Source organism: Cricetulus griseus, assembly GCF_003668045.3.
Source record: "Cricetulus griseus strain 17A/GY chromosome 1 unlocalized genomic scaffold, alternate assembly CriGri-PICRH-1.0 chr1_1, whole genome shotgun sequence".
NCBI lineage: Eukaryota > Metazoa > Chordata > Mammalia > Rodentia > Cricetidae > Cricetulus > Cricetulus griseus.
Genome location: NW_023276807.1, coordinates 104,743,107 through 104,770,549, shown reverse-complemented (window position 1 = coordinate 104,770,549; position 27,443 = coordinate 104,743,107). Strand labels below are relative to the sequence as shown.

At 50.9% G+C, this 27,443-nt stretch overlaps 1 protein-coding gene across 2 annotated transcripts in view; it reads left to right on the top strand.

Annotated features, from left to right (window-relative positions):
* Positions 1-3,765: 3,765 nt before the first annotated feature.
* Positions 3,766-27,443, top strand: part of Sh3tc1 (SH3 domain and tetratricopeptide repeats 1) — a 44,287-nt gene continuing 20,609 nt past the window's right edge. Inside the window, exons 1-7 of one of the 2 annotated variants that reach the window (XM_027387110.2) lie at positions 3,766-3,894; positions 19,483-19,698; positions 21,743-21,817; positions 24,299-24,426; positions 24,966-25,071; positions 26,274-26,420; positions 27,041-27,251. In XM_027387110.2, the coding sequence (XP_027242911.1) occupies positions 19,530-19,698; positions 21,743-21,817; positions 24,299-24,426; positions 24,966-25,071; positions 26,274-26,420; positions 27,041-27,251 (836 nt within the window). In that variant the 5' untranslated portion in view covers positions 3,766-3,894; positions 19,483-19,529. Of the gene's footprint in view, positions 3,959-19,482; positions 19,699-21,742; positions 21,818-24,298; positions 24,427-24,965; positions 25,072-26,273; positions 26,421-27,040; positions 27,252-27,443 lie in introns of both variants that reach the window. The other variant, XM_027387107.2, reaches the window with a different exon arrangement.

Below are 27,443 nucleotides of genomic sequence, written 5' to 3'. Positions count from 1 at the left end.
GCTCCGTAGAGACAGGGCTGCAGCCTTCACAAGGAGGGCTTGATTGACTGATGGGTGGCATCAGGGCAGCCTTGGCTCCTTGAGAAGTTAGACTGGAAAAAGCAGAAATCCAGCAGGCAACAGGCAGGGGACAGGAAAACAGACCTGACCCACTCAGTCAGGACTACTCAGGCTCACAGCCGGTGAGGGCCCTGCCTGAGGTCACATAGTCCAAACTCAGTGCCAGGAACACACACAAGATGAGAACTAGTTTGGGAGAGGTGGCCTGAAGATAGGCCTCTGGCTGAGAACTCTGTTCTTGCTTCATCAAATAGCCTGTCTCCATCCTTAGACCTCTATCAAAGCCACCCTGTATATATACATGTGAGTGTGTGTGTGTGTGTGTGTGTGTGTGTGTGTGTGTGTATGTGCACATGGGTGAGGAGGTCAGAAGACAACTTGAAGGAGTCAATGAAAAGTTTCTACACCCTGATAAGCCTCTCCGCAGATGCAACAATCCAAATCAGACCAAATCAAACCAAATTAGAAAAAGCTCACATTTAATGGATACAGAGCTCCCAGATGGTCTTCCAGGAGACAGGAAAGAGAGACCAGAAAACCGCAGGTCTATTTTCTGGGGGCAGTTTAAATATCCTGTGGGAGTAGTCTTAAGTATCTCTGAGGGAGGGGTAATCATTTGGTGGGCTTTCTGAGATGCAGCAGGGTTTAGAGGGAGATAGGAGAGGGGAGCTTGGGTGGAACTTCCATATAACATCCCAGACTCTTTGGGTATATGGATGTCAGGGGCTAGGACAGAGCTTCCACCATAATAGTCAGTTCTCAGCAGAAAGGATCTGAGCCTCCTTTCTGGTCCCTTTTAGCCTAGTGCTTGTTTGTCTTCCAGGTTTTCACTGGAAAGAAGTAACAAACCAGGACAGGGCCATCCCCTCTAGACTGGGATGCTGAATCTGGGCAGCATAAATGTCCCTCAGAGAAGCAGGTGTTTGTTGTTCTGACTAGAGATGGGGAAACTGAGGTGGTTGGGGGAGGAGTTTGTATACAGCCATAAAGGACATGGTTCTTGGGATCAGTAATTCAGGTGTTTACAATATAGGCCAAGGTAGGGTCCACTTCAGATCATTGAAAACATCTGAAAGTCTGCCTCAGGAGCAGTGTGAACAATTGGAGTGCCCTGACAGCACTTTGGGGGTGAAAGCTCAACAGGAAAAAGTGAGCTTCACTTTACTTGTTTTGCTTTTTGTTTGTTTGAACAGGGTCCTTCTACATAGCCCTGACTGTCCTGAAACTCGCTATGTAGACTAGGCTGGCCTTGAACTCACAGACATCCACCTGCCCCTGCCTCTGCAATGCAAAGGTGTATGACATCACACCCAGCTCCTGTCTTTATTTTAAATGCCAGGTGTACAATATACTCACTCGCTCTCTCTCTCTCCGTCTCTTTGATTTTTCGGGACAGGGTTTCTCTGTGTAGTTTTAGAGCCTAGCACTTGCTCTGTGGACCAGGCTGGCCTTGGACTCACAGAGATTCGCCTGCCTCTGCCTCCCACATGCTGGGATTAAAGGTGTGCACCACCATTGCCCAGTTGTCCAATATGCTCTTTAAAGGCTGACATTAACTTTAGGACTTGTGCTATGTCCTAAATGTTTTAAATGAAGTCGGACTTCACAGAGCCAGTCCTCATCAGCAGATTAAGTTTGTGTTCCATGAACTGGTTTTCCCTGTGAATTTTAAGCCCAGACAAGTTAGCCTGAAGGAGGCAAGCGTGGTGAGAGGCTGCTACAGCCAAAGCTCATAGTGAGACCCCTGGAGCATGAGAAGGGCTGGTTCATGGTATGGCCCCTGTGCTGTGTCCTGTGGCACACAGTGGCCTGGGGACAAAGTAGGGAGCACTACATGGTGCTGCCACAATTTGGAAGGCAATGGGGGCGCCTGCTTCAGTTCCAGGAGTTCCAAAGGGTTATGGCTGAAGAGTACTTAAAGAGCTTTAGGCCAGTCCTTCACACTGTACAGAGTGGAATCTAAACTCAGAGAGGTACCTGTCACCTGCCATGGAGCTGGGAGGGAAGGCATGGGCCCTGTAAGGAGACCAGTCAGGTCAGGGAGGGGAAACACTGAGCCTCTAAGGGTAAATGAGCCTACTGGTCCTGCCCTTTGGGATTCGGGGAGCCATGGGAGCTGCTCTGTTACAGCCATTTGGGACCCTTCCAGGATGACATTCCTTCAAATTGATTCCACTGCTCAAGCCAATCTGTGAGCCTGGAAAGGGACAGCTTTGCAGACCTTGTTGGTCAGGAGACACCCAAACTGAAAGCACAAGGAAGGCCTCCAGAAAGGTGCCTGGTGATGCAAGATCTTGGAGAGGTGGGGGAGCAGGTTGAACTAAGCTTTTCTAAGCCCTAGGCCTGGCCACTCTGCTAATGATAGTGCACTCCAGGGTCACTAGTTCCTACCAGACAGTGTCATTAGGGGGGTAGGGATAGGGGGTGATCTCCCAGTCACACAGGTTCTGCCATACCCGTCTAAGCAGGGTGTCAGCCAGAAGCACCCCTGCCTAGGTGGTGATGGATAATTGTGAGAGAGGCCTCTATCCACTGCAGAGCTGGGGAGTTAATGGCTAGGGTTGACAGAATCCCAGGGCCTGGAGCAGCATTGGAACTGTGGGCAAGCACACAAAGAGCATAGCAGGGAGGAAGGCAAGACCTGGATAAAGGGACAGTGTCAGGGGCCCCTGAGAACATGGTATCAGCATGGAACAGAGATTTGAGGGAGAATCTCACGTAAATCCTAAATGAAAGCAAAGAGAATTGCCACACAGCGGGAATCCCATTGGTTCATTCATCCATTCACACAGGTAAGGAAGACTGAGTGGCCGGCTCCTAAATGACAAGCCCTGAGCCTAGCTGGCGTCGGTGTTTCCTGCCTCCCTGCTGAGCTGGCTCTGTCCCCCTCCCCCTGCCAGTACAAACAACAGTAAACAGAGAGTCAGAATCCACAGGATGACTGATAAAAAAACACAGGCAGGGGTGGGGGCCCCTGTACAAGCTAGTGCACACCCACACGTGCACGGCATGGGGCCAAATCCTCTCTGCATTTACTAACTCCTCCATTCCCCTAAGCTGGAGTTCCTTGGGCTCTTCCATTCCAAACAAGAAGAAAGGGAAGCACAGAATGGTTGAGAAACATTCTTGGCGTCACCCACCCAGCCAGGAGGCAGCAGCCCCACCCTGGTGGCTAGGGAGCCCCAGAGGGCAGGGTTATGACCACTTGTTAATACTCCAAAGGCTCCTGCTATTTAAAGCAGGGATTCACAGTCTCACCTGGTGACAAGGATCATTTACCAACTCTTTAAAAGAACCCAAATTTGCCACACTCACGGAGCAAGTGAAGGGGCCAGAATCTAACTTCAGGAACATCCACATTTGGGAACAGTTTCTCTGGACACCACCTGGGAGATCTACCCATCTTTGCTGTTGCTTTGTTGGCTCTACATGGGGTCTGGAGGCATACAGTAAGTGCTCAATCAGTGCTGGCTAAACTCCCTAGTCATACATTTCAGCCCCAGCTTTAAACACCGGGCGTGAGAGTGACCGCACTGACTGAATCCTAGCACAGCTATTCCTCTGGTAGCTGTCCCAACACCCTGCCTCTACTCTCAGATGCGTGAGCCCCTCTCATACCCTCAAAGCTGCTCCTCCGCGCCCAGCAAGGGAATGCTGACCAGGAGCTGACATTCTGATGGCTGATAAGGAGGAGGAAGGTCAAAAGGAGGCTGGCCCCTTCCCAGCAGGGCGGGCCCAGCAGTCTGATGACTCAGGTTGTCTGATTGGAGCCCAGTGGCCTGGGCAGGGCCTGTTCTGCTGCCTCCTGAGGACTGAGACAGTCATCCAGTGCAGGTGAGGGACCTGGAGTCCCCTAGCCACCCCCCTCCTCCTTGGCAGTGTCTGCTCTCCTGACAGGGTAAGTTCTAGACATCTCTGCTGGGTCTGCCCCAGGCGGGACCTACAGTCTGCTCACCTGAGGACCGGTGAGGACTAGAAAGGGCATGATTGGGGTGGTGAGCACTTGAACAGGTCTTATCTGGAGCAGAAGGGAGGACAGGTTTCAGGTAACTGTGGTCAAGGAGAGGGACCCTGGTGTCCTCCAATCTGAAAAGTGTGTGCAACTGGGCCCTGTCAGGGCTGACAGAAGGTCTAAGGTAGAGGGTGTGGTCTCCCCATGATCCCCAGAGCCAGACTGGGCCTGGTGCCTTGTGAAGTGCCAGGGCAACCGCACCTGTCTTCTGGCCTCAGTACCACACTTGCTGGATGAGTGTCTTTGGGCACTTGCCTTCCTTCCTCTCCTCTGAACATCAGTCTCCCCATCTATCCGCTGGGGATGTGTACTGTTGGGTACCCTGAGCAGTGTCTGCATGTGGCCAGTAACCACAGCTGCACTCTGTAGACAAGCAGGAGCCCTGCTCTGGGTTCTGGAGCAGGGTGCTGGACCCCATCTGCTGGACACCAGCACCAAAGGCGGGGGAATCCTGTGCTTTGTTCCCAATCTCCCTGTTCTCAACCTAGCACAGCCCTCTTCTTCCCAGGGGCTAAAGTTCTTGCCAGCTATCAGCCCCTGGGAACAGTAGGTCTGTGTTTCCACCCCCCACCTCCCTCCCCACCCAGGCCAGGACTGAATGGTAGTCCTGCTGAGTGAGTTTGTTGGCCCTTGGATTTTAAGGCTGCCCCAGGCTGGTGAGTGTATGGACTTTGTACAGAAGCTGAGAAGGCTAGCTCAGGCCCTAGAGAAAGGGGTAGACTCCTGAGAATCTGTTTGTGGGTACCATAAGCCCAGGAATGCCCTCCAGGGCTGGGAGGACTGCAGCATGTGTGGCCTGTGTGCATTTTGTAGTAGCAGTGTGGTCCTGGAAGAACTTTGTTCATGGTGAAAGGTGTGTCTCTGCCCTCCAGAAACCCAGCAGGGCTGAAGCACACAATTCCACAAATTTGGAATAAGATGCTGTTTCAAAAGCCTGTCTCAGTTTCTCTGATGCTTCAGGACAGTAGGAGCGTCCTAGGCTCTGCCCCAAATCTTCTCTAGGTAACAGCATGAGAAAGGTGTGGCCCAAGGCTACATGGAGGCCGTGATATAGGAGGGGCTGGGGTGTGCCCCTGAGTAGTAGGTCCTTCAGCAGGATCCCATCCACTGTGCCCATCTCTGAGCGTCGGCCATTTGCTGTCCAAAAGTGTCTAGCCTTGCCCTCTGAATGGGACTTATACAGACTTCAGTTTTTGGAACATGTCAGAGGAAGGCAGGACAGAGCGTCCCAAACAGCCCTCTGTCCTCTGTTGTTGGTGTTTGTTTTCTGTTGTTGGTGTCTCATGTCAGGATGGTGCCGGATGTTAGTGTTTCTATTGCTGTGATAAACCCAGACCAAAAGCAACTGGTGTAGGGAAGGTTTTATTTTTATATTGTAGTTTGTAGTCCAGGGAAACCAAGGCAGGAAAAAGCAGTGGAAGCAGAAACTGAAGCAGAAGCCATGGAGGAATGCTGCCTTTTCTTCCTTCCTTCCTTCCTTCCTTCCTTCCTTCCTTCCTTCCTTCCTTCTTTCTTTCTTCCTTTCTTTCTTTCTTTTTGAGACAGAGTCTCACTATATAGCTCTGACTGTCCTGGGCCTTGCTCTTAGACCAGTCTGGCCTCAGTCTCACAGAAATCCACCTGCTTCTGCCTTCTAAGTGCTGGGATTAAAGTTGTACACCACTACAGCCTGGCCTGCTTTTTCTTTCTTTTTTTAAAATGTAGAATATTTCTTTTTTAAAAAAAATTAATTTTATGTTCATTAGTGTTTTGCCATGGGTTTTGGGTCCCCTGGAACTGGAGTTACAGACAGTTGGGAGATGTCATGTGGGTGCTGGGAACTGAACTTGTGTCCTCTGGAAGAGTGGTGCTCTTAACTGCTGAGCTATCTCTCCAGCCCTGCTTTTTCTTTTTTAAATAGAATCTCACTATGTACCCTACCTGGCCTGGAACTCATTTTGTAGACTAGGTTGATGTACAATTCTCAGAGGTCCACTTGCCTCTGCCTCCAAAGTGCTGGGATTGACTATGTATGCCACCATGCCTAGACAGTTTTCATTCTTATATATCCCAGAACCACCTGCCAAGAACACCCACATCAATCATTTATCAAGAAAATGGCCCATAGAGTAGCCTACAGGCCAGTCTTACAGAGGTATTTTTCCCAACTGAGATTCCTTCTTCCCAGATAACCCTAGTTTATGTTAGAAAAAGATAAGGGGTTATCTACTCAGGATCTAGTGCAGATGTTAATACAGCTGGAGGCCTCTCTACATTCAAATCCCCAAATGTCCTATCCTGTCCCAGGACCCCCTCTTTCAGTTTTAACAAGCTCCACCATGCATTTGTAACCCATGGATTGGTTTTTGTTTGTTTTTTTTAGCCTTCATATAACAGGGTGCCCCTCCTGTCCTCTTGATTTGTGTGCCTACTGAGGTCCACTCTTGCTGCTGTGTTGGTGAGTGTCTCCTGAAAATACCAGGGTGCCACACCCACCTTCACAATGACATCAAATGGTTTCATTCCAAAGTCCCCTGAGCTCCCCTGTGACACCCCCTCTGCTGGCCTCATGCTCTGCATCCTAGGTACCTGGTCTCTTTTCACATGCAGAGGAGCTGAGTGTGCTCCAGTGCCCAGGTGGCATGTGGCTGCTCCTGCCTCACTTCCTGCCTGATGTGTCTCCAAAGCATACCTCTTGGGCATGCAGGGAAAGCCCTGGTTCTTTATCATTGCACTTGCTATGCAGTGTGGGAGGGAGTGTGACTTATCTGACACCAGGCTATTTCCAAGGTGCTGGTGTTGTAAACAGCTGGGTTGGTTGGCACCTGTCCCCACACCAGAGGCAGCAATCTGAAAGCAAGTACCCAGGAATGAGGCTGCTGGCCAAAGGTGAGTGCAATTGAGATTCCAAGTGTTGGTGACCTAGTGGCACTCTTATCTTGGCTGCCTGCCAAGGATATGGTGGCAGATGTCAGCGCTGCTCATCTAACCTTGGCAGTGACAAAGGGGGTCTTGGGGCTAGCCAACCTCATGTCAAGTTTTAAGGTTATAGGGAGGAATGGGGAAGTCAGTTCCCTTTTGACTATGGTTGCTCAAATGTTGGTGTCTAGTGAGGTCAGGTCAGTTACCCACCTGTTTCTTGTCCCTACTGTAGGCAATAGGACCACAGTCCTTTCCTCAGGGGTAAAAGAGGACTGGGGCTGCCATTACAGATGTTTCTCAACATGACATCTGCTTACCTCCACCTCCTTCTTCTGTCAGGTCCATTCAGGACTGGTCCATCTTTTGTCTCATGTCACCCAGAAATCTGACACCCATGAAGCCTCCAAGACCCTGCTCAAGAGTCCTAAAAGTCTTCCCTGATTGCAGAACCAAATGAATGTCCCCACTTGTCCTCTTATCCTGTTTCACATACACAGTAGGATTTGCCTGGGTTGGTGGGATTGGGTGATAAGTTCCCAAGTACTGACCTTGATCCCTTGCTTGGCTGGCCATAAGTCTGTGTGGTAAGGTTGCTCTGATCCCCTCTATACTGTCCTGAGGAGGTCACCATGTGTGGTACACTTAGGGAATAATTGTCAGGTCTCTTGCAGTCAGGGTAGGGGAGTAACATACTCAGTGGAATGCACTGGGTTGCAGGGCCTGTTCTCCCCCATTACTTACTGTCTGTGGTAGTTTGAATGAATTTGGTTCCCATAAACTCATAGGGAGTGGCACTATTAGGAGATGTGGCCTTGTTGGAGGAAGCATAGTTTTGTGAGAGGAGGCTGGGTGACACATACCTTTAATCCAGACCTTGAGGCTAGAGGCAACACCTTTATTCTGAGCCACACCTCCTGTTGGAAGTGTGTCACTGTTGGGGCAGGTTTTGAGGTCTTTTTCTCAAGCTTCACTCAGTGCGACAGTCGGTTGACTTCCTGATGTCTGCAAGATGTAGCAATCTCAGCTCCAGCACCATGTCTGTCTGCACACTGCCATGCTCCCCTTCATGAAAATAATGGACTGAACCTCTGAAACTATGCAAGCCACTTTCAATTAAATGTTTTCTTTATTAGAGTTGCTGTGGTCATGGTGTCTCCTCACAGCAATAGTAAACCCTAAGACACTGTCTTAGTAACTTTTCTATTGCTGCTGCATCACGACTAAGGCAAATTCCAAATGAAAGCATCAGTATCAGAGGGTGAATCAATGACCATCATGGCAGGGAACAGCAGGGCAAACAGGCAGGCATGGCACTGGAGCAGTAGCTGAGAGTTTACATCCTGATCCACAGGCAGGAGGCAGCTTGACACAGGGCTTGGGGTGGGTTTTTGAAACCTCCAAGCCCACCCTTCCCCACCTGCTCCCGTGACACACCTCCTCCAAGGCCACATCTCCTAATCCTTCCTAAACAATCCACCAACTAGGAACCAAACAGTCATATCTATAAGCCTACAGAGGCCATTCTTACTCAAAACACCACATTTAACTAGCCAACCTTGTTTATACCAGGTTGGATTTAGGGACATTATCTCACACCTTGTGTACTAGTCAGGGATCTCTAGAGGAACAGAACTGATAGAATGAATATAAATATATTACATATATATATATATATATATATATATATATATATATATTGAAATCATATATATATGATTTATTAGAATGGTTTATGATCTGTGGTTCAGCTAGTCCAGCAGTGTCTGGAGGCAGTTTTCCAATCCATGAGGCTGGATGTCTCAACTGGTCTTCTGTATATGCTGGAATCTCAAAGAAATGAGTTTCAAATCCAGTGAAGGAACGGTCTTGCCAGAGTAAGCAAGAACAAACAGCCAAATAGAGCAATCTTCCTTCTCCCATGTCCTTTACATAGGCTGCCAGCAGAAGGTGTGGCCAGGATTAAAAGTGGGTCTTCCCAGATTAAAAATAGACCTTCACACTTCAAATGCTTTAAGAAAATTAAAGCAAAAGTTCCTCACAGATGTGCCTAGCCCCTTGGGTTTTAGTTAGTTGCAGTTGTAGCGAGCTGGCAACCAAGAACAGATATCACACATTGAGTTGTCATCCATTGCTGCTTTGTTTTCTTGCTCAAATTGTTATGGCTGTTTCCACTGGAACCTCTTTCAGTTACTGCCTATGTCCTCTTGGCATAGTCATATCACAGTGGGGACCTGTTGAGCCACCACCAATCATTTATTCATCTTTCTTTCTTTCTTTCTTTCTTTCTTTCTTTCTCTTTCTTTCTTTCTTTCTTTCTTTCTTTCTTTCATTTCTTCCTTTCTTTCTGCCTATCATCTTATCTACCTATCCATGATTGATCGTCCATCAATTGTACTCTTGGACCTGCTGGCACCACCAGCCACTTCATGACCATCTGTATATTTCCTATCCTTCCAGGATATACATTCAGTCACTTTTCATGAGCCACAGCGTCTGGGCACCCCATCTCCAAGCCACTTTCCACCCATCTGCAGTCAAGATCTAGTCACTTGACACCTGCCCTGACCCAGGCCTGGAGTAGAGCTATTTTATTTGTCTGGCCTCTATGGCTCTCCTTGCCACTTGACTGTGAGCTCTGGTGGGTGGTTCAGGCTACATGGCTCAGCCACATTGCCCACATCATTGATGCTCAGCCCTGGTCCATCTCCTCCATTCTTGGCCCTGCTGAAATATCATGACAGTAGTGATAGTCCTTTGCAGCCCCCTCCTTCATACCTAGCAGGTGCTGAGCCAGACAGACCTGGAGGCTGAATTTAAAATAGCTACCCAGAAGACTCACATGAGCTGTCCACTCCAGAACCTGTTCTTCCTCAGTCACCTCTGAGGAGATCTGGGGGTGGGGGGTGGGGGATGGGGGGTTGTGAATAGTGGGAGATAGGTGTCTGTCTTCAGGTTGTCTTTTGTGTACCAATACGGAGGTAAAGGGCATGCCCCTTCCTGTAGCAGATGAGAGGAGACCCCACAGTACACACCTGGCTTGGCATCAAAGCAGTGATCCCTCTCACCACTCCTCCATTTCATCACTTGGGAAACACCACAGCTGGACTCCTTGGTTGTGAAGGGTGCAGGTGTGGTTGTCACCTTGGGGCTTGCTGCTCAGAGAATGCTGGGAGGACTCGCTGGCAGATGCTACTCAGTGTCTGTCTGTCCAGCACCACACCTCATCATGATGCCCACAGGAGGCAGGAGAGGACATAGGAGCTGAACCTGGTTCTAGACTCCAGGTAAGTAACCCTCTCCCACCTAGCTGTCACCAGAGCAGGACCAAAGGAGGCCTGGGTGCGTGCAGTTTGCTTGGTTGTAGAGAGCGGGAAGGGGACCTTTGGCATCCACAGATGGCACTGGGCTCATGACTGAAGCAAAGGCAGCTTGGGGTATGTAGCATGGCAGACGCACTGGTAGCACTTAAGGTTTGGCAAGGAGTGGAGAAATGGGAAGTGACTCAGTAAGTGGGGCTGTGCCTCCATAACAGCCAAAGTGGCCTCAAGGCCCCAGTAAGCCTGAGGCTGACAGTGAGGGACAGGGCTGCAGAAATCCCCATCTCAACCCCTCCTGCTCACTTTAGAGTGCAGTGGTGTGGTCTGGAGGCCTTGGTTTCCAGAAAGAAGTCTTAGCTGATATAACTTTGGTCCTCACAAAGGTACATGGGAAAGTGTGCTTAGACTGGTTAATGTTTGCATGATCTGTGGTCAGGATCATCCCAGGGATGACTGGGCTCTAGGAAATGCCAGAAATTCCAGGCAAGGCCTGCACACCAAGTCAGGAGCACAGGGGCTCAAGGAAGTGAGAGCCCATGGGGCTTGGGGCCTAGTATCCTGGCATCTCCTCTACAAACTGGGACAAGACTTTCCTAAACTCTCTGGGAAAGTGGCAGCAATGAGGTACCCACAGGGTCTCAATCTAGTACTTTCTACTAAGTCCTCTGTTCCCTCAGTACTCATAGGCCAGACCGTGTAATGACCTGGTTTCTCCCAGCTGTGACCTTATCCTGTGAGATCTCCACTCTTCACTGTTGTAGAATGAGCTGGTGGAGTTTTCCTTGCTGCCAGGCTGAATGGGGTCATGGCTCTGGCATGAAAACCTGGACACACAGTGAGAAGGGCTCTGTAGCCAGTTTCTTTCCCGTGTACCCGTCTCCTTATCTGGGGTATGAGGCCCACACCCTTCTTCTGACTGCCTTGCCTAAGATGGAGAGCACTGTTCAGGGCAGTCATTGGGACACATCTGGGACCTGGCCTACTGAGACTAACACAAGGGAGAGAAATGATTGTGGACTTTGTAAGTTGCAGTGTCAGGGACTTCCCAGGCTGGAGGGTGATACTGGACACAACTGACCAGTTTTAGATCACTGGACATCACAGGCCAGTGTCACATCACTGGATAACACTGGACACGCAGCAGCTGCCCTCCAGCACCAGACTCATGCTGCCCCAGCTAGATGCAGACAAGCAGACATAGAGGAATAAATACATTGAAAGCCCTCTTTCCTGTGCAAGGGACTGAAGGTAGCTCTCTTCACAAGCCTCAGTTTCCCCATGTGCAATCAGAAAGATATCAGTTGCTGCCTTGCCATCCAACCCATCTTCATTTGGAGCCCATTGTCCATGAGAAAACCAATGGTTTACTGTCTTTCTCTCTGTTTGATTGCTTCAACCCCCTGTGAAGCAGAGAAAGTTTGTATTCCTGTATTCCACTCAAGTCAGCTGCTCCCACCATCTCTTAGCACCCATCCCATATCCTAGCAGGTATTTCCCCCACACTGAGCTGAGCCTTTGTGTGTTCAGTCTGTCACAGGGGCCTAAGTGAGCCACTGCTATTCAGGCCAGCATGACCCAAGCTGCCTCTAGGCCTAAATAGAGCAGTCCACAGACCATACCCATAGACCAGACCTGGTCCTCTGCTGTGTAAAGTGGTGGTGGAGGGTGGCCCTACCTACCCTTGGCTACTTCCCTGATACCCCATTATGATGGCAGAGTCACATCAGACTCGATGGTCAGCAAAGCTAAACACATTTCTTCTCCAGGCCTTAAAGTATGCTTGTCTGCATGTTCTAGAATGATCTTAAGTCTCTACTGGAGGCCTTTGCTCTCCTGAGCTCAACATTTATATAGTCTGTTGCAGATTAACCGCAGGGCAGGGAGCCTAGCCTCTCCTACCCGCCCGTACTAAGGAGTGAGTGTCTTCGGCCCTCTGGGATATACCTGGGATTAGATGCTTTTTGCAGGTCACCTGTCCCCTTGGAGACTCCTCATGGCTCGTCTTTGCCTAGTTTCCCTTTAGAATTTGGCTCAGGATCTCCCACTTCCAGGAAGTCCTGCCTCTGTTGTCCTCCTTGCAGGCCCTCTAAGGACCTTTCCATCATTGTACAAGTCAGTCATGGCATCCTGGTGTCAGGGTTGGTACAGTGGACCCCCATAGCTTTGGGGCTTCAAGCCACAGCTGGATCCTGGTGGGCAGGATGTGGACTCTCCCATAGGTAGGGCCTGAGCACAGGATCCCTGCAATGGCACACTTGTCTCCAAAGAAGCCTGAGTGTGTCACACAAGGGGACGCTATGCAGAGGGATTGGATCAGAGTCTCAGAGTATGTTTGGGGAGAACAAGGGTGCCAGCTACCAGCTCAAAGCCTACAGTCTCTTGAGAGGGCCAGGCTAGGAACTTTTCTTTGTCTGTGTTGTGGTGGTATAATGGCCCTGTGGTCTCCCAGGGATGGCTCTACCCCTTGTGTTAGATCACAGGACAGTCCAAAACAGTAGTTGTGCCCATGACTTCATTAAATGTGTGCTTCTGGCCTCACTGGCCTGTATCCTAAGCAGCCTGAATGGTAGGCAGGGAGCACCTACCTCAGAAGGCTAGCTTCTGATAGTGAGTCCTCCCTCAGGAGGATAACATACCTTCCAGGTAGCTCCATTTGTGGCTCCCCCTCCTGGGGCAGGTGAGGAGATGAGAAGAGCCGGGATGAGAGGTGGGGCGGGGTGAGGAGCAACTGACCTAAGTTATGTGCTGAAGACGGACAAGGGAAGTAGGGCCTCCGCTGTTTGGCTTGGTGCTTAAAGCATGGGTCTGAGATGATCTGGAGACCTCGCCTCTCAGTGTAGCACCTGCTTCTTAGGGTTCCTAGGAATAGGGCCTGCTGCCTCTGTCTAGACACAGACACCAAAGAGTGGGGGGATAAAGGAGTGAGGACTCTGGTTCCAGTGCTTGCCTGAGTTGAGGAACCTAAATGCCTCTCTAAGTCTATTTGCTATAAAGCCCGTTGGGGGTCACAGGGATGACAGTTTCATTGGGCTGTCAACAAGTCCCATGGCGTGATCTACCCAAAGGATCAGCATCATGGCAATAACAACTCAAACATACTACACCCATGTCATGGATCAGAGCTGTGTGATCTTAGTGCCTCCCAACTCTACCTTTTGCAAATGGGAAACTGAGGCTCAGGAAAGTGACAGGTCCTTCCAGAGGAATCTCAAGCTGGGGTTTGGGTGGCCCTTTGGAAGTCAGGGCTGTGTGGCTCTTCTTTGAACCCCCAAACTTCAGGAAGATCTCTCTGAAGAGCCCTGGACCAGAAAGAAACCTGCCCTGCTGGATGGCCCCGGAGCACCCTGCACACTCTGGGGGAGGCTCTCAGAAAATCCCCCTGGCCTTGGGCCAAGAGAGCAGCTTCTGAGACAAACAGGATACTGGTTTGGGCGCAGTGGGGACAATAGCCGGGAGAGGAAATGCCTCCAGACCCATGTATGGGTGTGGGCTGCAGGGACCTCTATTGACACAGCTTTCAGAAAAATAGGTCCAGTGGAAGGCTAGCATCCCAGATGTCTGCATTCTCTGAGGAGAGAGGGGAAGCGCAGTGTACCTTCATTCTCAGAACTCCTCACAAGTGGAGACAGGCAGGGAGGAGAGATACCTACAACACCTAGTGAGTGTGGGGAGCAGACCAGCCCCATCTTTCAGGGTGAGCACTGCAAGGGCCTGAGAACAGGAGGCAGGTCTCAATCTGGGTCATGGGGAAGTTCTCAGGTCAGGCTATAGCCTGTGGAAAGTAAAATGTGTGCCTCCACAGGCCAGCTTCAGGGATGTGGTACCTGCAAGCTGAGGAGACCGGCCCCTTTCAGAATGTTCCTGTTGGAATCAGTGGACTGAGACAGTGCTAGGGGCAGAGTAAGAAGCAGCACATGTGTACTTTTTTGTGTATGCATGCATACATGTGTGAAGTCTATGTATCCATACACGTCTCTAAGGCCACTCACGTGTCTGCATGCATGCGTATGCACGTGTGTAGAGGGAAAAGGGAACAGAGAGCTGGCTGGGGTTTGCAGGGCCTGAGGGCCAGCCTCCGGTGGACTTCCCCAATCTCAGCACTGAGGGTGTCCCCAGCCTTCACCACAGAGCGCAGGGCTGGCAGTGGGCAGGCAGGGCCTGGCTCTGGTCCACAAGGAGCTAATGATCAACTGGCCAGAGGAGTCCTTGTAGCACTCGGCCTGCCTTGGGTCTCCAGGCCCCTAGGCTAAGGGAGGAAGTGGGGCAGGAAACAGGGGGCGGTGGCAGTACTGAGCAGTCACCCAGCTGGCTGTGGGCGGCCCCTGCCTGTCCAGGCCAGCTAGAGACAGACAGCCTATAGGCCAGTCAGCAAGGAGCTGAGCCAGAAGTGGCCACCTGGCACCTGCGTCCCTGGGCCTGGGAGGCGGTTCTCTGAAGAACAGAGTGCCGGTAAGGGGGCTCTGGGCAGGGGAGGGTATGGATTTGGTGAGTTGGCTGTGGTCGGTAGAGCCAGGCTTTGTCACAATTGTATCTAAGAATAGTGTTCCACCTTCCTCTTTCTTCTGCCTTGTTTGGGGTTGGGCTATGGCAGAACCCTGCCAGGAAACTGTTAGAGCCTGGCACTAAGCACCCCAGGGCTCTGCTAGACTGTCAAGATTGCTCGGATGAGACCAACTGCTGATTGTGACCTGGCCTTCACACTGACCCTTTGTGAATGTGTTCCTGAGGTCTGGATAAGACATGGGAGTTGAGCGACAACATGGGATTCAAAAGCCAGTGGACCCCAAGTGATGAACCTTGGTTCATTGCAGGCCATGACAAGCATGCCTGTGCTAGTGTGGAGCATTGTGGCGTCCCTGTGGCTGTGACTTGGACACTCAGAGGTCACTCTGAGTCGCTTTATGTTAACCAATGAAATGCCTAACTTGACTAGGGTCACTGACCACTGTCCAGGACTCCAGGGTTCCAGGGCCTCCTGACCCTCCTTGCCCTCTTCGCCCTTTTTGCCCTACAGTAGAAGAGTAACTACTTACAGGTGGCACAAGGATAAAAGTAAAATGTGCTCAGAGTGAGGGAACAGACTCCTGCCACCTGACTTACAGGGTCCCTGCTGCTGGGACCCTGGCTGGGCCAAACCTTGCGTTGCACATCTGTGACATGGATAGAGTGAGGGTCATCCTCTAGATTGAGATCAAAGGTGAAGACAGAGGAGGGTGTGAGAGGTGCCACCTTTATGTGACTGTCAACATGTTGCTGGTTTCATGGATCTTCTTGCGGGAGGCAGGATGCCAGTCTTAAGTGTGTGGAATCACAAATGCCATGATGTGGGTGTGTCACACCCATTCCCCAGGAGAGAAACCTTCAGTGTGTCACCATGTTCATGATTGCCATAATGAACTATGACAGAAATAGTTCTCTTAGGGTTTAAAGGCCAGGAGTCAGAGACAAGGGTGCAGCCTCCAGAATTCCCATGATAGGGTCCCTTCTTCCAGCCTCTGCTTGTGGCTGAATGGCTACCGCCTCTGTCATATGCCATCCTCTTCTATGTGTCTTATTCTCTGTAGAGACCCAGGTACCAGGTAGAGGACTCATTTCTAATCTGGCATGACCACCTAGTCCATTGGGACCATTCTAATCCAACATCCAACAGGACCAAGGGCAATGTCATCTGAAAACACCTGTTTCCAAACAAGTCTTCTCCACCCAGAAGGTCCTGGTAGTATAACTGTGGAGAATACTGCCACCTCCAGGCAAAGTCTCAACAGTCCTGCAAACCATAGGTTTAGGATGTACTTTGGTGAGTCTCTAGCCAGATCTTGTGGAACACAGGCAAGACCAACCATAGAGGCTTCTCCCTACAGCCTACAGTACTGAGGCAGGTGGAAGCCAGCATGCTATCTGTCTGCTTGATCCTCCTAACACCCTGAGTGGGTGTCTTTGTTCTCATTTTATGGGTGGGTAAACTGAGGTATAGAGCATCCCCACCCCCAACACACACACTGAGATTGGCCCTAGGTCTCTGTGTTCCAGCAGTAAACTAGGTGGGTGTTGGAGGTAAGAGCCTGTGGTGGTTGACCTGTGGTCACCTGATGCTTCTGCCACGTGGGCAGAAGACAAAGTCTAGAAGGAGACTCTGCAAGCCACTTTTGGTCACTTGACCTCAGCAAGTGCACTTTTGAGGCTTCTGGATACTATCTGGGGCTGGACTGACTGGCTCTGGGCTGCTTCTGTTGCTGGAGCAGGCTAAGCAAGCTTGTGAAGGTCTGTGCAGGGAGGAGATGGCTCCATATAAGCAGACAGAGCCTACTTCCTCCCTGGGGCTCTGGAGTCCCACTGTGATTGCAGCTTTTGGGCTCTCAGTGAGCAGGTGGGAAGTTCCCTCAGCTGGGAGCCCCATTTCTGCGGAAACATTATAAGCCTAGTTCCAAGTCTGTACGAGATGCCCGGCCCAGGGATGGTAAGTTTAGTGGGTATCAGTCAGCTTCCATAAAGGCACTGGCCAGCCTGAAGGTGGGAACACCTGAAGGTCTAAATTGGCAGAGAGACAAGAGTAAGAGCACTGGAGTGGGACATGGTGGGTTTGAGGGCGCAGTGATTGGGATCCACAGACCCTACAAACCAGGACCTCATTCATCAAGAGTCTAGGTTAAGTGCTTGGTTGAGGACCCTGATGTGTTTCACCGACGAGATCAGGAGTCACCTACCCCTTGGGCATGTACCTCCTGGTCCTCACAGACCTGGACAAGAAAGACAGTGGGCTCTGCAGTAGTAGGAACCAGGGCGACAGTTCCTAGGAACCAGGAACCAAGACAGGGAAGGACTCAAGTCCAGCCTCAGGTTGGACTTAGACTGGGGAGGGGTCAGGCTGACAGGGTCAATGCCTGAAGGATGCCCTGGAGGATCTCAGGCATGACCAGCTGGGACGGTGCTTTAGGACAGTGGCCAGGAGGGCAGACTTGCTGCTTACTTCTGTCCCAGTGTTGTTGAAAACTGGGCCATGCCAGGCTCCTGGTGCCTGCAGTTCTGTTTTTTTGTTTTTGTTTTTCCTTTGAGATTGAGTGTTTAGATGAACAGGTGTCTGCAGGGATCCAGGGTCCCCATTGGTATGAGATATCTCTTTCCTATCTGCCTATCTCAGATTTTAGCCTTCAGGCCCAGTTAGAGAATGAGAAGGATTTATCCACAAACCAACCTATTGGATTCCATGAAAAGCAGGTGGCTAGATGGGTAGGTCAGGGGTTCACGGAGGCCACTTTTCAGAGGTGGGGCTGTGGTTTCCACAAACCCTTGTCTCTTGAGGACCCAAGTTTCCTCCCTGTCACTCCCTGCTGTGTGCCTGACTTCCCAACTGCTCAGTGGCCTGGTACAGAGACCTGGACAGAGTAGGGGACAGCAGTCCGTGTTGCAACAAAGGAAGGCTTCAGAATGAGGGTCCTACCACCCCTGTTCTGCAGAAGGGGAGATGCCACGTGTTAGGCCAGGGCCAGTTCTCATGGTGCCAGCAACACCCATGAGGGCTTGCACTGACTCCTCCCATTCCTGATTCATCCTTCAAGGGTTCTGTCACTCTGTTCTGAATCCCTGCTGGGGTCTCTGTGGGCAGCTCTCAGGGAAAAATCCTGAGATGGCCAGCCTCCTGAAAGCAACAGGGCTCGCAGGCTCATAGTCAGCATCAGGCAGTGACTGGAGTTCCACGTGCCCCCTTGCAGAGATCTGCCTGTCTCTGCCGCCCGAGTTCTGGGATTAAAGGTGAGCACAACCACTGCCCGGCTCTGGTAATGTTTTTTTTGTTTTTGTTTTTGTTTTTTGTTTTTTTTTTTTTTTTTTAATGGCACCTCTGCTTTCAGCATCATAGGCTTGGGCTCCAGCCCGTCCTGGTCCCATAGCCTGTATCCTAGATCTAGATGGAGCCTGAATGCCCCACTTTCCTGTCTGCCTCTGCTGGGAAGTTCCCCACCACAGATCAGTAGACACGGGCATTAATGGTAACAGTTGGTGTCACATGTGGACACTGGTCCTATTCTGCCAGCTGGGTTTCTGGGTCTGTATCTGTGCACCCCACTCCTTAGTATGCGGTAAGAAAGGTCAGACTGTGGACTCAGTACAGAGGTCCCCATGGCTGCTCTGCATATAGAGATGAAAGCCTCCTGCTGGAGTGTTTAGAACTACATTCAGCCAGCCCTTTGTCTTCTCTGAGGGTGTTGTGACTAGCCCTGTCACAGTTACTAAAGCTGAGAGTCTAATCCTTGCTCCATAACCCTGCCTGTGATCTCTCCCATCTACTTACTATGCTAGAACCACTCAGGAACCTGGCTGTCAGGTTACATCATCCTTCTATCACACAATGACAGGCCCCGGGGTCACCAGTGTAGCTGAGGTCATGGGGACTGGAACGACATAGCCTACAAAACCGAGATCCCTCCCCTACTCACAAAAGATTTATTCTCTCCCCTTCCTTTCTTTCTCTCTTCCTTCCACCTACCCTCCCCTTTTCTGCTTTCCCTCTTTGTTTCACTCTGAGCTGATTCCCCCAGGCCTAGCTAGATGGGGTGTGTGGTCATGCAACAAAACCAGGATCCACAGGTGTCTGATGGAGACTTGGATTCATTTCTGTCCCCACAGCATCCTGTACATGTGTTGAGTCATCTACAAGGATGTTTGAGCAGCTGTCTCAGGTCCGACACTGAGCTACTTCTCAGGGACCACCTGGAGAGCAAGAAGGGAGGCATCTCTCACCCCCTACCCACCCTGTCTTGTCAGATGAGGTGACTTTGATTTGATGTCCATGTTGGTGCCGGGCTCTAATGAAGCCCAATTCAGCTGTTTGACCGAGCTGGGGAGGCAGTTGCCAACTGGAGCTCTGAGAAGTTCCATGGGGATTCACTTGGTGAAGGGTTTGGATTCTCTGGGCAGAAATATCAGCCTCTGCACAAAGGCCCCACATACTAAAAGCATGGCAGACATGAAGGACTGAAGATGTATGACAAGGACATGCAGAAGTCTGTGGGTCTGGTCACCAGCCCAGCCTATGTGGTCACTGATGGAAAAAAAAAAAAAAAAAAAAGGCTTACTGCTGAATCTTGGAGGTCCTGGTCACCCTGTGTTGTCAGTCTTCTCTTCTCTTGACCTGGCTCTGACAGTAACATCCTATCACTAAGAGGCCTCTGACTGACCACTATACTCTTTCCACAGAAGGCCAGCAACATGCCCAGCTCTTGGCCTTGAGGCTACTGTGTGTCATGAGGAGCTCCAGGGAGGAGGAGGCAACTTCTGAGGAGCTATCCACTATGGGACAGGACCTTGAGGAGCCTCCAGGAGGCTGTAGCCATGGGGACCAGATCCACAGTGTATCCGTGAGCTTGCCCATTGGTCAAGAGAGAGCAGGTCCTGAGGAAGCAGTCAGAAGTGGTGAGTACAGCTTCTGAAGCCCATCTTAATCTCCTGTCCACCTGTCTGTCCACTCCACATACTTCTAACTCCTCCATGATTGCTGAGCTGGCATGGACACCCTGGTGCTGCTCACTGGGCACACTGGACCAGCCATACTGAGGGCTCAGTAACGCGGGTCAGGCTTCTGGGCTGGGTGCAGTACAGCTAGGCTGCTAGGCCCAGTGAGTCCTCTGCTGACTAGGGGCCTCTCTAGGAGCCTCAGTGATAGCAAAGTTGCTCTGGGGCCAACTTGCTTATAAGGACAATGTTCTAGAAATACCCCCGATGGACTAGTCTACAAAGTGCTATCCCACCTTGTCCTCATTGACATCCTCCGTTATGCAAGGTGGAGTGCCCGCCCCCCCCCCCCCAAGGCTCAGGCTCTATAGTAATCAGGGGCCAAACCAGGACTGGAGTCTTTTACTGAGGCCTGGGTGGTGACACCTGCTGAGTAGGTAGCTACCCAGGCAAACAGCTGAGTGCTATGATGAGGAAGCCAGTGAGGCCTGGCTCTCATCATGGTTGTCCACAGTCTACTGCTAGACTTGACCTCAGTTTTCCTGAGAGTCAACCCTAGCAATCCCAAGGACTCCATCACTGCTGCCCTTGGGCCCTGACAGAGAGGAGAGGAGGACAGGCCCTCTCCCTTCTCAAACTTCCTCATATTATATGACTGTTACTTGCTCAACTGCCCTGTCTCTGCCTTTAGGGATAGCCAAATGCTAGATGCTCAGTCACTCATGATTGACATAAGAATGAATGACATGCTAGGAGAAGGGACTCCTAACCTTCCAAATGGGCCTGATGTGTGGAGGGTGGGCACCTGCAGAGTTTAGACCTGTCATTTGTCCTTCTGCTCCTGGGTGAGGAGGAGGAGGAGCCTGGTGGTCTAGTACTGATTCAAAAACAGGAAATGGTCCTCCCAAGGAGGGAGGGTTGGGTGCGGCTGGGGCCTGGGCCTGGGGAACCCACAGCTTGCCATGGCTTTCCTTCCAGAGAGGCCTTGGCAGGAAAACAGAAGGGAACATGCAGATAAGCGGGGAAGTCCTGTCAGTCACTCCGGGCCACCCAGGAAGAGACTGCCAGTGTCAGAGATGAGAGAGAGCTTAGGAAGCATTTAGGGACCATGTGGCCAGATACTTCTGCAGGCTGAGCTGTGGGTCCCATAAATTGAATGCAAGTTGTCAGGCTCAGCAGCAAGTACCTTTACCAGCGGGGGCATCTCATCTGCCCTTTCCATGAACACTCAGGTATATGTCTTTGTGCAGCCTAATTCTTCATTGTTTTTGAGTATACTTAGAAATTGGAATTGCTGGGTTGTAAATTTACCACTAACACTGCGGCCACCACCATCACCAGGGCCATCACCACACACACACACACACACACACACACACACACACACACACCATGGCATCAGAACGACTGTAGCCAGGTCCATCCAGCCTGTGGACTTCTGTCCTAGGGACCACTGGCAGCAAGGCTGCTCAGTGGATAGGACATCCTCAGCTCTCACAAAAATCAGTAAATGACTCTCATCTCCTCCAGTGAATGTTTCCAATGTGACATTTCTCTGTGTTTACTGCATCTCACTCTGAGGGTATATATAGACATGATAAAATTTTCTGAATTGTTTGAGAGCAAATTTTAGACATGCTGCCTTGCATCTGGAAAGACAGCTGGTAAGAGGGACAGAGTCAGAGATCTGAACTTGGAGAATGGCAGAGTCATAGGACAAGGGCAGTGTCCTGAAGCTGAAGGGAAGTAGTCTGTCTGGAGCTGCATATGCCAACTGACTGCACCTTGATTCACTCCAATGCCTATGTCGGTTCCAAAACTGTGCTGCTGGGTTAGGACCAGTTTCTTGAAGCATGCTGCCAGGCTAACAGTTTCCCTCTTTGGGGGTTTTATGAGGCATGATGATGAGAAAGGAGTCCAGTGGGTGCCAACCCTTCCTCCTGTGGAACCAGGTTGTTTGGGGAATCACTTGCCCCTCTAATCACAATCACCTGGTGTGTTGCAGATGTGGCTTCTCCACCCAGCATGGCTGAGCTGGCTGCTGAAACCCCTTCTGGCCGAAAGGCAGTATTTCCCACAGGTAAGTAAGCACTGGGGCCTGAGACTCACAACAGGCCAGACCTGCAGTCTGTGTCACTGGCCATTACTGTAACAGCACAGGACTAGGCTTGTGGAGTTGCCTCCTACTCACCATGATTGGCTGGCTCCTTGCTTTGGATCTGGGGCAACAAGTCACAGTGGGAGCACATGGCAGGAAACAACACTTACCGTGGCTGGGAATTGAAAGGAAGAGAGGAGACAGGTCCTGCAATCTCCCTCCGTTCTCCAGTGACTCCCACTCATACCCACCTACTTTGTTTTATTTTTGTCTTTTGAGGCAGGGTCTCATTCTGTAAAGCAGGCTGGTCTCAAACTCAAGGCAATCCTCCTGTCTCAGCCTCCTGTATGCTGGGATTAAGGCATGAGCCACCGCACCCAGCTTAGGACCTTCCTCTTGAAGGCCCCACTACCTCCTAACACCACAACTAAGAACCAGGACTTCAACACATGGGCCTTGGGAGGGGTCATTCCAAGTCACACAGAAAGCAGGGTAGGGCATCTTGGGAGCTCACAAGTACCTACCCAGGACTTTGCCTTGGGGCTTGAGGCTTCCCACATTAACATTATCTGGAACAAGTCAAATGCAGGTTCCTGCTTCAGGGTGCTGAGGATAGGTGCCTCAGGTCCTAAGTGTCTCCACAGACAGAAGGCTAAAGGCAGGGTCAGCCTGTGTTTGCCTCTGTATCCTTACCCTAGAATCTATTGAGGACAGTTGGTGAGCACTACATATAGAACTGGACTAAGGGAGCTCCCCTTGGAGCCTCACGGTTGTCTCCAGCTGTGGGGAGCCTGAGCACCCAGCTCTGTCATTGAACTTTCACTTCTACTGTTACACGCACCACCCTTGGACTCTCCTTTGGGATTGTCAGTGACACCTGCTGTTGCTTGGGTACATGAACCATTCATTGTGTGATATCAAATGCAGAGCCTGCCCTTGTAGGGAAGAGGGGCTTCAGAAACAAGCCCAGTTCAGGATGCTTGTGAAATGTGAGATTCTATAGCAGTGGTTCTCAGCCTTCCTAATGCTACGACCCTTTGATACAGTTCCTCATGTTGTGGTGACCCCCAATTATAAAATTATTTTGTTGCTACTTCATAACTGTAATTTTGTCACTGTGATGAATCATAATGTAAATATCTGACATGGAGGGTATCTGAGACCCACAAGTTAAGAACCTCTGTTCTAGACACTTCCACACTGCTTAGACTCTGGACCTTCCCCAGTTGGGTTGAGAATATTGACATTGGAACCCCAGGCCAGAAGACACAGGCAGGTGCTCTGGAAATATCCCAAGGATGTGGGAATCAGCATCTCCTTCCTTCCCTCACTCTTCCCTCCTCTTAGTATCCTCCATGGAAAGAATGACTCCAAGAAGGCTGCTGCCAGTGATTGGCAGTTTCACTTGACCTTGAGGGTCAGGGGTCCAGTTTTCATAGCATTTCCAAACACCGGGACAGACAAATTGGCTGCTCAGGAGCCTGGATTCTGGGGCAAGAGGCAGTAGAGGAGATGGCAGCAGGAGGGAGGCCTGTGCCAGGTTAGGAGCTGTGCAAGGCAGGAAGAAGACCCGAGACAGGGCTGAGGATACTTAGATGTCTTGAAGCAGCAGAAAGGACCACACAGGGCCAACAGATTTTATTTTCTGGGAGGTGGAGACACTAATCACAAGGGCAACTTGTATTCAGATTTACTGGAATATAAGAAAAGGCTGACACCTCAGCCCCACTGGGCAGCTCTCAAGAGTCTTGCAGCCCCAAATGGTTGGTGGCCACTGCATGTAACGTTCGGACAAATGGGGTACCTACCATGAAGAAAGACCCCTGGACTGTGCTACCCTGCAATGCTGGCAGCCAGGCCAGGTCACATGCACAAGGTTCCGGCTGTGTGGAGATCAGAACGCTATCTGAGGGAGGCCCAGGAAAGCTAGCTGCAGCTCAGCTGTCCCTCCCCAGTCACTGCATCTTAAAGATGGGCAGGGTCAAGGGTGGGGACTTGTGGTGGATTAATAAGGTATGAGGTAGGACCCTTATGAAGGTGGGAAAGAACCAGTATGGAGGCTTCAGAGTATCTGGCATGCCATGGTGGTTTGAGTTGGACCCATATCTGAAACTGGGTTGTGGGAGTGGGAGGCTGGAGGTTACAGTTACTAAGAAACCCTTGCTGAATGGGTTCTCTTTGCCTGCCCATGGGAAGGATGGGGCATGAATCCCTCCTTCCTGTGCAGGGTAGGCACTCCTAGGAAAACTAAGACTGGAGAGGTAAACAATGGCCCAGTGTCCCATCCCCTTCTGGATGAAACAAATAATTGAGAGAACAAGGCTGGGGAGGGGCCATTACAGGCCTTTACAGGCATTGTGGAGTTTGTTGGATTATAGACTTCTGTTGAGTTGTGGAAACTGGTGGAAAACATTTTCCCCATCAGGCCAGATAAGCTGCCTGACTGACCTCCTGTTCCTCCAGACCTGACTCTGCAACTGCTGGCCGTGAGGCGGAAGAGTGGGCTGCGGAGCCCCAGCCTGCAGCAGGCCCTGAGGAGCCGACTCCGCCTGCTGGAGAATGACAGCCGGGAAGTGGCCCGTGTGCTTGGAGTGAGTCAACCCTCAGAGGCCTAGGGAGCAAGTAGGGACCCTCCCTTCACAGGAAGGTCAGAGTAGGAAGGTAGCAGAGCTGGAAGAGTCACTCAGTGAGGGACTGAACTGTCACCATTACAGAGTTGGGGAAGAAGGTCCTGCCTTGGTATTTACTTGGCCTATGTGAAACCAGCTCCTTTAGCTACACACTGGAAACACTTAGAATTTTGTCTTTAATGAGCCGCTATATCAGATAACCACCACAAAGCCCCTAGTACAGCCCTGACCCTTCAAGCTGTTCAGCAAACCGTGCCTCTGGGCTGTTGGCTCCAGGGTTTGGATTCCAAATGACCATTTACAGTAAGAAGTAGCCATGGTTTTGTCCTGTCAGGTGGATAGCGATAATGAGTTTTTGAAATGTAAGGGAATGAACCCTGAACTTGTCATCCCAACCAGGACCATTTTTCAATCTCTCCAGAGCAACGCACCTGTTCTCTAGTCACTGGATGCACTGAGGCCACGGGAAATGTTGTCACTCACTGTCTCTTCCTCTTAAGGAACTGTCAGCCAGGCTGCTGTCCATCCACAGTGACCAGGACCGGATTGTGGTGACATTTAAGACTTTCGAAGAAATCTGGAAGTTTTCCACCTACCACGCTCTCGGTAAGGCAGCTGCCTTCCCACAGTGGGTTGTGGCTCCCCCTTTGGAGAAACCTAGCATTATATCACCCTAGACTCCAGAAAACAACAACAACAAAAAAAAAAAAACAGAAACAAAAAAAGCATGTGGGCCAGACTGAGGCAGGCCAGGGCTTTGCTGAAGAATATGGATTGAGCTTTGTGGTCCCTCCCTGCCTTTCTCAGAGGGAGGCTGTATACCACACCCTGGTATACCCAAGCCTGTTTAACCTGTATCTCGTGGGCTACATGCTGTCCAGGAAGATTTAAATGTGGCCAACACAGAATCAAAATTTACTTAAAACATGAGTTTTTTGGTGGGCGGTGGTAGCACACCCTTAATCCCAGCACTTGGAAAACAGAGACAGACAGACTTCTGAGTTTGAGGCCAGCCTGGTCTATAGAGCAAGTTCCAGAACAGCCAAGGCTACACAGAGAAACCCTGTCTTGAAAAACAAAAACAAACAAACAAACAAAATATAGGAGATTTAAAAAAATCAGTTATAGAGTTGTTTTCCAGTGTAGTTTGTGGGCCTTTGTAGATGACAACGATGTGTTCATGTGTGCAATCCTGCTGTCTCTGTGGAGTCCACTAAGTCACCATTTCTCAGCCCTCCAGGCAGGCAGGGGAGGAACCACCAGAAGTTGGTGCAATGCTCAGTCTTGTATGAGTCAGCTTGTCCTTTGTCTATCCTCTAAGCACCAGTAGGGGACTTTGCCATCCAGAAGACAGTGGCCTATTTAATTCCTGTCCTCAGCGTCCACCCACATTTGTTGTAAATGAGTGATTTTCTCAGCGTTTGCCCTGACTTTATAAAGGGAGTGAGGCTATGCCTCCCAGCAAAGCAGTACTTGATAAAGGGATGGTCCCTATGTAGGCTGGGACACCCAGCATCCCACAGGATTGATGGAAATGGGCATGGAGGACACTGGCTATAACACTGGGGCATAGGCATAGCAGTGTGCAGAGCACGGCACTCTTGACTTCTCTGAACCCTAAGACACAAGGCCAGATGATATAGTGGGTGGTCAGATGTAACCCTAACAGCCAGGACAGTGAGATGGGGACCCCAGAGTGTGGAGGTACTGGGAAATTCCCAGGAAAGAAAAATATATGAGGGTCCTCCCCAAATATTTGAGGTCCTGCCCCTCGTGGAGCCTGTTGGTAATAAAGTCTGGCCTTGCAGGCTTCACGCACCATTGCCTGGAGAATCTGTTGGTGGACCAGACCTTCTGGTTGCTCTCACCCAGTGAGGAGGAGGAGACGGCCATTCTCATGTATGTAAGCAAGGAAGCCTTGAAGCAGACACACAAGAAGCTCCTCACCCAGGAAGGTGGGCAGCAACGGTGACCTTGGTTAGATCACACAGGCCTGGGGACACTGGGGGACAGCTCTGGACACAGGAGTGTCTAGGTGGGAGACATGATTTAGCATAAGATGCCCTAGACACTGTCACTGGTTACGAAAATGTATGTGGCTCCCAAAGAGGTGAGGGGTGAGGAGAATGTGAGAAAGGGTTTTTGTCTAGAACCCCTTGCCCCTGATTGATCTTGTTGGCCTTACAGAAGGGGGGGTGGGGCTTGAGTCTCCGGGAAGGAATCTCAGGGCTGCTTTTCCTCCCTGACCATGGGTGGACACCCAGATAAGGCCAGGCTCCTTGGTAATCATCGAAGCACAAAGGGGCATGGGAATCCCATGTCTGTCCCTGAATAGTGCCCTGTGGGAACTGAGGCCCAGAGTAAGTCTAAGTCTACCTCACAGTGTCAGTGAGGTGAGGCTATAACCTCCTTTAGGCCTCCACAGATGGGTATTCTGGGAAGAAGAGGGTGGAGTGGGCTCCTGTAGGGTCTCACTGTGGGTCTCCTTGGGATTGGGCTGGCAGCTTTTCTGTTTGACAGGGAGAGCCATGACTGCCCTGCTGGTCACCCTGTTGATTATCTCTGTCTTTCAAAGGGCCTTTCTTTGTTCGGTGTCCCGAACACCGTGTGAGAATGATGATGGGACCCCAGGGTGCAGGGAAGGGCCCTCAGGCCCTCAGACGGGCTTCGGGGGTCCCTCTGGGAGTGGCCATCCTGGAAACAAACTCCTCATCTCCCATGCCCAGCACATCTTCCAATGTGGAAGCAGCAGAGGCTGATCCAGAGCCCTTGACTCCATTTCACCAGTAGGTACCAAGTTCGAATCTCTATCCTGAGGGCTTGGGTGGTGTGGGGCTTCATAGACCCTATTCCAGCACCGAGAGACATGTGAGACAGGCAGCACCGAGAGACATGTGAGACAGGAAATGGGCCAGGACTCTTCTCACACACACACAGCTGTGCCCAAAGACCACCCCCTGCACCGAGAGACATGTGAG